This window comes from Anarrhichthys ocellatus, unplaced genomic scaffold (genome assembly GCF_004355925.1).
Source record: "Anarrhichthys ocellatus isolate YVR2014 unplaced genomic scaffold, GSC_Weel_1.0 scaffold423, whole genome shotgun sequence".
Taxonomy (NCBI): Eukaryota; Metazoa; Chordata; class Actinopteri; order Perciformes; family Anarhichadidae; genus Anarrhichthys; species Anarrhichthys ocellatus.
The window spans coordinates 1-11,073 of record NW_022280397.1 but is presented as its reverse complement, the minus strand read 5'-3'; the positions used below and the strand labels follow the sequence as shown (position 1 = coordinate 11,073).

General features: G+C 42.6%; 1 protein-coding gene across 1 annotated transcript in view; it reads right to left on the bottom strand.

The window, feature by feature from the left end:
* LOC116401398 (replication protein A 70 kDa DNA-binding subunit-like) overlaps positions 1-11,067 on the bottom strand; it is a 26,055-nt gene extending 14,988 nt beyond the window's left edge. The window contains exons 1-6 of the mRNA XM_031879763.1: positions 10,946-11,067; positions 8,967-9,069; positions 8,783-8,851; positions 6,420-6,612; positions 1,818-1,954; positions 612-760 (exon numbers count right to left, since the gene is read on the bottom strand). Coding sequence (XP_031735623.1) covers positions 612-760; positions 1,818-1,954; positions 6,420-6,612; positions 8,783-8,851; positions 8,967-9,069; positions 10,946-11,067 — 773 coding nt within the window. The remainder of the gene's footprint in view (positions 1-611; positions 761-1,817; positions 1,955-6,419; positions 6,613-8,782; positions 8,852-8,966; positions 9,070-10,945) is intronic.
* Positions 11,068-11,073: the final 6 nt, after the last annotated feature.

The window sequence follows — 11,073 nt, the reverse complement described above, 5'->3', positions numbered from 1 at the left end:
CACACACACACACACACACACACACACACACACACACACACACAGCAAAGAAAGAAAGGAAAAAACGCATTTATATTTCAGCGGTGGCCAGACTTGGGAACAGCCTTAATGAGTGAATGAGTCATAATTTAAAATCCCTCCACAGGAACTACTAATAAGAATCCAGTTTGATGCGGCTCACCGTGTCCCATCTTTCCCTGCACGTTCAGCAGCAGTTCAGAGCTGGAATCCAGAAATATCTGTCTTCTGCTTTTCTGTTATTCCCTCCATCCATCCATCCATCCCATCTACATCCTGTCTAGAGTCCTGCTGGGACTGAGGAGGCACATGCCACCAGGCTCCTGACACGTGATCATCAGAGCGTTGCACTTTTTGTTCATCGGTGTGTGCGTGAATAAACCCTGTGTTAAGTATTCCCTCTACTATATTTTACATAGAATCAGCATTACAGCAACGAGAGGATACAATCTCTCCATTTGTAGTGATTTGTCCTTCCGTTTACACATAATGTGTCTTAAAGTGACAGGAGGTCCGTGCACACACTATACATACCAGCATGAGTGAACAATTTTGTATGTGTGCGTGTGCGTGTGTACACCAGCGTGACTCACCAGGCCCGCAGACTAAACGCCTCCGGTAAGTCTGGGTTGACCAAGACTGTTGAACTGAACGAAGCAGAGAGAGATCTGCCTCCATAATCAGACAAGCGAGCTCCTTTGATGGCGACCACCGGGTGCCGAGAGCCGTCAAACTTCTCGGCCTGGAGAAGCAACAAACTGTGTCAAAGACGGTAATTGAGGAGAGAAAGATGTAGAACAATAGGTGGAAAAAGCAGTGATTGTCTCTTTAATGTTCAGTCTGTTTCTGCAGTTTGCAGGGACCAGAAAGTAATACAGCGGGTAAAACAAGTATTTAACACGTCACCATTTTTCTCAGTAAATATATTTCTAACGGTGCTATTGACATAACATTTCCACCAGGTGTCGGTAACAACCAAAGTAATCCATACATACAAAGAAAACCAAACAAATAAGTTCAGAAATTAAGTTATGTGTAATAAAATGGAATGACAGGGAAAAAGTATTGAACACACTTACTGAAATGTATTTAATAGTTCGTACAAAAGCCTTTGTTGGTAATGACAGCTTCAAGACGCCTCCTGGATGGAGACACTAGTCGCATGCATTGCTCAGGTGTGGTTTTGGCCCATTCTTCCACACAAAGTCTTCAAATCTTGAAGGTTCCGTGGGCCTCTTCTATTAACTCTGATCTTTAGTTCTTTCCAGAGGTTTTCTATTGGATTCAAGTCAGCTGATTGTCTGGGCCATTCTAGCAGTTGTTACCGACATCTGGTGAAAATTTCCTGTCAATAGCACCTTTAGAAATATATTTACTGAGGAAAATGGTGACGTGTTCAATACTTATTTTACCCGCTGTATGTGGTATAGTTTGCTTTTATAATTGGACAACCTACAAGTTAATTTGAAAGTCGTTTCTGGATTTTGGCAAAGAGGAGGGATTAGCTCTTGCAGATTGAATGAGCTTAGAGAATAATAGCGCCATTTCACGCACATTCGAGAGTTATTTAGCCTTCCGTCTCAAATCAGGGACTCTGGTCCAAAACACTCCTGAAGGTCACGAGAATGATGTGACCGGTCCAAATTGAACAGCCCAGAGAACCCAATCAAAAGCCTCTGTATGCAAGAGCACACACACAGATACGTTACGCACCATAGATGGATGGGCACCTTCATAAACACACGATTAATTACAGGATATCCCTGAATACAGAGTGAGTGAGAGATGATAGTTATTACCTCCTCTCCCCACACTGTGACCGTAACCACTTTGCCAGTTGTGTCTATTAGGTTGAGGGCCCTCTTGGAGACTTCTCTGCTGTTCTTCGTGGTGATACGGGATACATCATCCGCACTCTTGCACACTCCAATCACATCTACAGACAGAGAGAGAGAGTCATTTTACACCTCCATCTACAGATAGCTCATGAACACAGGCAGACAAATAGTCTTAAGATAAAGATGTTGTGTTACGTGAGGAGAGCCTTTTGAAATGTCTCCATGTGGTGTTCAGTGTAAAAAATGCCTGTGAAGTGGTATCACATAAGTAGTGAAGACCCCAACACAGCAGAGTTGACACTCATGATATTGCCAAGTCACAGTAGACTGACATAAATGTCATAACAGGCTGGCTAACGCCCAGGTCCACACTGCAAATCACAACAAACACTCATTCATGTTTCCTGTCATGCTCAAGGCCGCAACACTTCATTCAGATTACGGCACTGAAGAGCAGCCACTCCCGAGCTCTAAGAAGGTGTAGAGCCTGGCCTCCCATGACTAATGTGAAAAACCTTAACCGAACAAGACAAATTCATTCATAAAGTGCTTGTGTACTACGAACGGGCTCGTCACAAGGTTACTGAAATCAAAGAAAATAAGATTAAATCGAGAAACTGTCGACAGGATTAATGCATCTCATTGCTACGACATGAGTTAGATAGTCTGTGTGTACAAATCCATTTCTACGATTGAACCTTTAGTCTATAAATGACAAATGGTCATGACTTAAAGAGTCCTTTTTCTGACTAAAAAAACATTTACAAAACAATTTCATCCATTTGAAACGCAGCCAAATGTAAGAAGCTGTAAGCAGCAGGGGTTTGTCATTTCACCTGATGAATAACTTACAAGTTGCCCTCAGGAGTTTTCTTGTAGACAAACAAAGTTGTGTAAACTTTCAATGTTACTTTCCAATGCACAGGGTTTGGGACTTGACAAATGTGTTGAATGTATTTCCTTATTAATCGAACATTTGCAAAGCAATTTTTTAATATTGCATTGTTTATGTCCATGTTTTCGAGCGTACAGTCGTGTTCCTTGTCTTCGTCGCCGGATTGCCGAGGTTCTTTGCTGCCATCCGCCGATCACCAATAGTGTGAAAAATGCAGCCGACATATGTATTGCATTGTGTGTGACCCACTCGAAAAACATTGCTCCATAGCACTACTGCTTGTCACAGATTCCACAGGGCTCCTCTGGATGGCTCAACAATCACATTTGTGTTGGTTCATGTTCTGCCCATCATCTCATGGCGTCAGACCCAATGCCCACGCGTTATAGAAAACGACTGGACAGAATTATAATAGTTTGCAAACCAGTCATTCTCTGAACATCATCCTCCTGTCTGCTATTTCTGCTCACCTTTCTCTAAACTCTCTCCCCCTCGCCCTCCTCCTCCCCCCGGTCCTCTCCTGCGCCGTCTGCGCTCTCTCAGCCCTCCTTAATTCCATTATGATTGAGACGATGTCACCCACCTCTGAACTCCATTATCACCAGAGGAACAGGCTGACAGTTCTCATTACTGTGTCATAATCCCCTATTTAACAAAGGAGCAGGAAGAGCGGCAGTAGAGAGAGAGTGAATGTAGAGACAACAGACGACACACGGGACATGTAACGCTGCCCAATGCAAACGCACTCCTCCAGGTAGAGGCCGTTATTTTAGGAAGGTGACGAAATGGATGTTGTGATCACGTGCGCAAACTGTGCTCATGGAAACTAGGGCAATGTGAATAAACGATCATTTTTTCTGTGATCGGATAGCTCCTGGTTCAGATTAAAATGTGTGCCAAATTTAGAAAACCATGCTTGTATTTCTCAAACATAAGTCCTCACCCTTGCATACGGACCAAGACCAGTTTTTTTTTTTTTTTTAAATGACACCCTCATTGCCACAACTACAGAACCGTTGTCATACCCGTGCATCGTGTCACTGAAAATATTGAGCACACGTTGAATCGCTAATTTCAACCCCAATCTTTACTTGGACCATCCTAATTTACCCGTCACTGAGATAAGACATTCCCGTCAGGCACAGAGGGCAGACACTGCAACTAACCTTCACGAAAACAGTGGAATGAGCATTATCCTCGTTTTATCTCTCCTCTTTACCACATGCCTGAATTAACCTTCCCTCTGACCCCGTCATAACGTATTCTTTCAGGACACCTGGTACGTAACAGACCGACACGTGCCAGTCCATTAACGCAGTGTTTTTTAATCATCTATAACTTGTAATTGCCTGGGTTGACGGAGCTCATTGGAATGAATTGAGTTTAAAAGGGACATCACAATTAACTATATAATGTATACAACTAAAGCTTACTGCAAAGTTAATATTTTGTTATCATTAACATGTCTGCCAGTAGATGGAGATTTTTTTATTGCCGTAATTCGGCACAATCTTGTACAGTTCAGTAGTTGTGGGGAAACTCTCCAACTCAAGGTCTTTATGCAGGTCGCTGTTGCGTATATTCCTCTGTAGCATGCAACAGTGTCGAATCCCCTACTGTAGGCTATAATTTTCTCTCATCCAATATCTCCATGACCGCCTTTCATATTAGTTAGTCACGGACCGCTTTGCTTTAGAAAGACCTCGTTTAGCATTTCACTTCACCTCGAACCATTCCCTTTACTTCTGCGCCGCTCATCAGGAGCTGTACTAATTAATATTTCCCAACAGTTCTGGGTCCTCCAACACCACTACTGTCACTACTGAGCTTATCATGTGCCGATTTCCGAAAGCAGGACCTGAAGCCCCACAGTGTGAAACTCTTATTTCTCTTCGGTCACATTTTTGTGAATTAAATGGGTTTTTATTTCTTCTTTTTGCCCCAATTTCTGGGTTCATGATTTATTTATCTTTTTCTCCATTATTGCAAGACAGAAAACAAACCACTAACGGAACGAAAAGACGACGACATGAACAGCGCACACAGGCCAGTTGACAACATTTTGACAGAGGTGAGGATTTGTGCGTTTGTACGAGTGTGTCTGAACTATGGGAAACCATCTAGGAAAGGGAATAAATGACCAAGTTGTGTTATATTTGTTTGATTGCTTGATCCAGTTTTGTGTCGCACCCAGATCCTTATAGGAGGTGGCCCATTGTGAGCTTGATCCCTGGGGATGATAGGGCCTGTTTATTAGGAATTGAAGCAATAAGGCGACCCAGCCCTCCTTACCCATACCACCTAGCTCCACAGGGAGCAGTCAGAGTGGCCCCATGGAGCTCCAGCAGCCAGGGACAGTGCGGGGCACGATCGTCATTGAGAATTCATATTAAGGTGGCGGAGTCGTTTTAGAAAAAAAACTAAATAAAAATAAATAAATAAAAATTAGAAAGATGCGGGTGTGTGAAGGGGTGACTCCGTAAAAAGAATACAAAAAGGAAGATTTAATATTCATGACAAAAATGTATAAATAAAATTGTATTTTCACTTGTGAATGAAACCAACAACTAACTAACGTGACAGTCAGCCTTAGATGGCATTTTTAAGGGTGTAGATTTATGTAAATGCACAAATCTCATATATGCCCCCATGAACATATCAGAATTAAACAAGCAACAATCTATAGAGCGATGCCAGTCCAAGTGAGTCTAGAGTCGAGTAAGCTGTCGAGCAAAACATTATCGACAGCCTTATTACTCTTCACACAGATACCGACACAAGCCGCTTCCTCACCTGACCGGACGACTGCACTACTCGCTGGGCTGTCGATAGTCTTTGCTTATGATTTTCAAAATCGATGTGAAATACATGGCAGCCATTCAGGAGTGTGGTAAAAATGTTCCTGCCACCAAAGTCAATATCTGAATGAATTTGTAGCAAAAAAAAAAATGCAACACTGTTGCTGGATCACAGTTCATTTCTATCTTTAAACAGTTCGTTTACAACGTTTGGGGCAGGAGTGAGTCATGTCATCACCTGAGCCCTCAACGCAGACTGTTGATTGGGTTTGACGCATAGCTTTCTTAATCAGTTGATTATGAATGTTTTCGAGCCTTTGTTGCAAAAATGAGCATGTGAACAAAACAATTCAAAGCTCTTCACTGTTCTTAACCCAGCTGTCCTAAAGTGGTCCCTCACTGTTAAAGTTGAGATGGAATGAAATACGCCTTAGATCGCATCACTGGTCGTATTGGGCACCTATTTCACAATATATGCAAAAAACAAAAACGTCTTCCTGTAAAACAAAACTAAACACGACATATGCTTACATAAGCTTGTACCGACCACTTTCAATCAATAGGACATCCATTCAATCGATCTGCAACGTTTCGGGACAAGGCAGGCGAGTGTGGAGCCACAGTCCTCTGTAGCTTTATATTGCTCGACATTCTAAGCCGCACACTTTAGCGGTCCAATAAAATGCAAAAGGATTTGATTTTAAATCCCTCTTGTAACCGTACACCACTCAAATATTCTGTTTCACTGGGGGAATACTCACAGTGCATAAGCTGAAGATGCTCTAATTTCTGTTTTACTGGGACTTTAAAATCGTTCTTTCATCGGTAAATGGTAGAAATGAGTCTCGTTGGTGAAGATTCTTCTCTTACCGATGACGGCGTCCTTGTCTCTGTTCTCCAGCTCAGCGATGGGCACAAAGTCACAGTGCACAGCGGGGATGTCTTGACTGTCATCACATGGCACGATGGACGACTGAGCGTGGAGGGTCATCTCGTAGTCGTTCTTCAGCGTGGTGTACTGTTTATTGGCCACCTTCAGGGTAGCCTTGGTGATGAAGTACACCTACAGGGAACGGGCGAGCAAGGTGAGTTAGACCCGATCGCACTGTGACCACTTTATAGATCCTGCAAAAAGGAAATTATTACCACAACAAAGCTTCTGTTCCACCAAAAGCTTTTAATAACAAAAGGAAAAAACCTTGAGGTCCAACTAAGATGCGCTGTCATATCAGGCCCATCACTTCTCTAATACACCACAAAATAAGTAGCAGCGAAGAGCAAGTCTACTCACACTCACTCACTCATATATTTACCCCCCACACAGAGATAGGAGCATGAAACTAATGTGATAAGCATTCCGGCTGCTCAGAGCCAGTCACACCCACTCACTGTTCTGTCAATACTCGGATCACGAAGGGAAGACGGATTCATTCCTTTATTTATCTTCCGAGGGCAGAGGGCACAAATTGGATCTGGGGCCGTGTTGGGAGTCACTGCCAGTGGCTGATACCTGAGCCAGTGCGGCTAGCAAAATGACGGCCGGGGGTTAATTGAGCTATTAAGCTCTGTGGGCCAGACTGGGTTGAGCAAGAGCTTTAACATCCAGGAACATGCAAAGGGTTTGTTCTCAGTGGTCAGACTGAGCGCCACACAGTTTAGCATAAACAACACACAGTCTGTTGCATAAACAATAGCCTGAGACGAGTGATAACTCAAAAATGTTGACATCTCTCACCGTCTGCCATCCTGCATACAGATACATATACACACATACATACATCTTGCATTTTACTTTTTGTCACTTTATTGATGGTGTTTGTATTTGTTTAACCCCTTAAATGCGATATCTACCGAGTGCTTGACTTCACATGTAGAAAGCATTACTACGAGGTCCACTTGATGGCTGCACTGTTTCCTCATGAGTATTAATAAGGTATTATCAAATATGAATTGTTCCTTAATATTCATGATTATTTTAAAGATCCTACGGTGTATAATTTGATTGCAGGCCTCCAGCAAGGTCAGAAGCCAGCATTGCTGTCAGTTATGCAACAGCAGATTGAGCTGGTGGGCATTACATGCATTTCTAAAAAGGACTGTAAAGCAGATAGCTACTGACAAGATATTTAAAAAAAGGACCCTGTGGATGAAAGATGATCTGTTAACAAATGCTACCTCCAAGAATTTGATATTCAGATCATTAATATAGCAACAAACAACTATTTGCTGCATAAAGATGTAGGGTGTCCCTGTTCAGTGCAAAGATGTTTTCTGGATTCCAGCTGAAGCTAATCTGAAGCTAATATGAAGCTTCGGTTGCCTGAGTCAGAGTGGGAATATTTAAAATTTACAGGCTTTTTAGAATGAAATTCCTACTTTGCTTTTAAACGGACAGCGTCTCCGTACTCAGTAGTGCCTGAGGGATACATCTTGGTAGTAACATTGCCAGGACACACGATGGCTACAAACCTTCACCTGACCACCACTAGGGTCTAGATACTGACTTAATTAGGCTAACTGGGATTGATGAAGCCTCATATTATCTTTAGAATGCACTTCAGCGCAGACGATTGGATTTTCTTTTCTCTCCCCGTATCTTCCAATGTAGTCGCTACAAATGGATCGCATCAATTTCAGTGTGGAGCGGAGGAGTGATGACAGTGACCCATACAAATTCTAATCTCAGTATCAATTACTTATGTTGAGGAGAACTTATATAAACCCATCCACCACGGTGAACACAGCCTCCAAGGCTGGCAGCCATTTCTGATACAGTAAAAACAACTTGAAGCTAACGCTTGCACAACAGCAAAAACAATAGACACATCAGCTTTGAAGTCTTCTCACGCTGCTCTCCACAGCATACTCCATGCCTCATGAATCCACTCAAACGCTCAATGTGTCTGAAACGCATACATTTCTGTAAAATATTACAGCACTTAATGAATTCCCTCCACAACATCCTCTAATACTTGCCTCTGGCTCATTCATTGGCCAGAAGTCCTGCAGGCATGAGAGGGTTTTGCAGAAGAGTTTATTATGTACTATTTTACCTAGGATAAATTAGTTGGAGGCGTTATGTGCATACAAAATGGATGGCTGAGAAAGTTACTAAGTAGTTTGTTTATATATTATGTAACGCAATACGTACAAAAGTTATTTTTTAGTGAAGTTTCAAAAAAGCTCTTATCACTTCAAGTGAGGATGGATATGGGTGAGTGGGATTTGCTCACCTTGCCTTGCTCCACTAGAGAGAAAAACTTGTCCACTTCGTTGTTGAAGGCTGTGATCTTGATTTCTCCCTGTTGACGAGCACATTTCCATTAAACGGATAAAAACCAAAGACGGCCATGTGTGACGTACGTTGACATGCATGCACGTGAAGAGATATTCAAGCGTCTCCGCTCTTCTACTCACACTCTCATCCACTATCTCAAAGGAGAAGAGCTTGCCCTCGCCTCTGGAGTTACTCCAGGTGCGGATACTGGATTTGTTGGATACTCGGGCTCTGATAGTCCACCTAAGGATGTACATGGAGCAGACACTTGTAATAATGAATCAGTGCTCACAAAGTACACGTCAACAAAACTACACAACCGAAAAGTCCCAGCATTTCCTACTCTTCAAATGAAAGCAGCTTGCAACACTAGCTTCAAAAGTTGGTAAATCTAGTGAGAAAGTTGCAGAACACCGACGCCAACTCTGAGACGGTAGGAAACACTGGCAGCCCTTCTGGTCTACCGCCAAAGCAACTCCCCCAAAATTACCATTATACACGTAAAACTATCATATTTTAATAGAAATGATTTGACAGGCTTATTATAGTCTTTATAGCCAGGTTGTTTTTGGGATGGAAGAGAATTTCAACAGATAACAAAAACATTACCTTCCGTAGCTTTAAATGTTACTTCTGGTTAGTGGGCATGTTAACAAATGTTTTACGTGAATGTCCATCATGTTTTCATCAACAGATTCATTTTATGTGAATGCACACAGAACACTTAACATAAATCCTTTGTAAAAGATTACAAAAGCGTTCTTTGACTAACACATGTGCAACTTAACTTTCTTTTCAAAGAGTGAACTGTGTTGTACATCTGCCAAACTCCTGGTTGCATTTAAAATGTGCTTCTTGTTTCCGTTTTTAACAACAGCCAGCCAAGCTCGGCAGTTTATGCAGCAGTGAGCTTTTTGACTGCGTTGATAATTGTGCAGTGGAGGATATTCATACCATAACTTCGCCTGCAATTAAATCCCCTATCATGAGAGCAGCTGCTGGCCCAGAGTGAACCCCATTCCCTGCTCAGTATGGATAAGACTGCTACACCAAGGTTTATAGCAGCCAAAAGCCAATTATAGTCTGCTCTAGATGCTATTACTTAACACCAGCAGAATGGGATGAGAGAGCCATGCAAACGGCCATGAAAGGCCATGTGAACATACACAGCATCCCTATATAATCCACCGAGCGAAAGACTTTGTGTCACACAAACTCGCACTTTTCATTTCACGCAAGCATACGTGGAAGAACCACAGCTGCTGAAGTCATCGGTTTTACGCACTGTAGGTACTCCCAAACTTCAAAGTTAGAACAGTCATCAGTTTATTACAACACCTAGAGGCACAGTTATCTTTACAGCTTGCAATTTCAAACAGGGCTACGTTATCAGAGCCCATACATGGAGGGAGAGTTGACAGGGTACCTTTACTCCGATCTGAAGAGCTACACCTTGCTCTTGTCTTTTTGTGGCCAACTTTAAGGTCAGAGACTTAAGCCAAATTAAACGATAAGAGAAGGAGGGGAGACACCAGTAAAAATGAACCCTGGAGGAGGTAAAGAAATTATGAGAGGGAATGAAGGGAAAAAAAACCCAAAAAAAAACACACACACACACACACACACACACACACACACACACACACACACACAAACGACTTTGGCCAAATCCCCAACGGGCCGAATAACAGAATCAAAACCTCAGCAGGAGACCTTAAAGACCCTGCCTTTAAAGTGTCCGTTTCTCAGGCAAGATCGGTCATTTCATTTCTATGGAGATGGGCTGACACACACACACACACACACACACACACACACACACACACAGAGAAAAACTGAATGCCCACATATACATGCACGTACACATCTCCAAACATGCCCTTAAGTACTACTAAGAAAAGGCAGCAAACAGGCAAGTGGAGTCACAGCATGAGAGGAAATAGCTCAGCTGTTGAATGAGCAGTAGAGGAAAGACGGTGTTTGCTTAAATTTTAGGAGGAAATACATGCAAGTCGTCACTATCCACCTCGAAGTGAAGTCATGTTTAAAGACTTTTACATACACCATACATGTGTGAAAGCAGGCGCATGCAGAAATGGACACATACACTTAAACTTACTTGCTTTGGTAGGGGTTCAGGTGTGCAAGAGGAATCACTTTTGATGAGGAACCTGGAGAAGTGCTGGTAGCCTTCATGGGTGAGGCCTTCATGGGTGAGGCCTTCATGGGTGAGGCCTTCATGGGTGA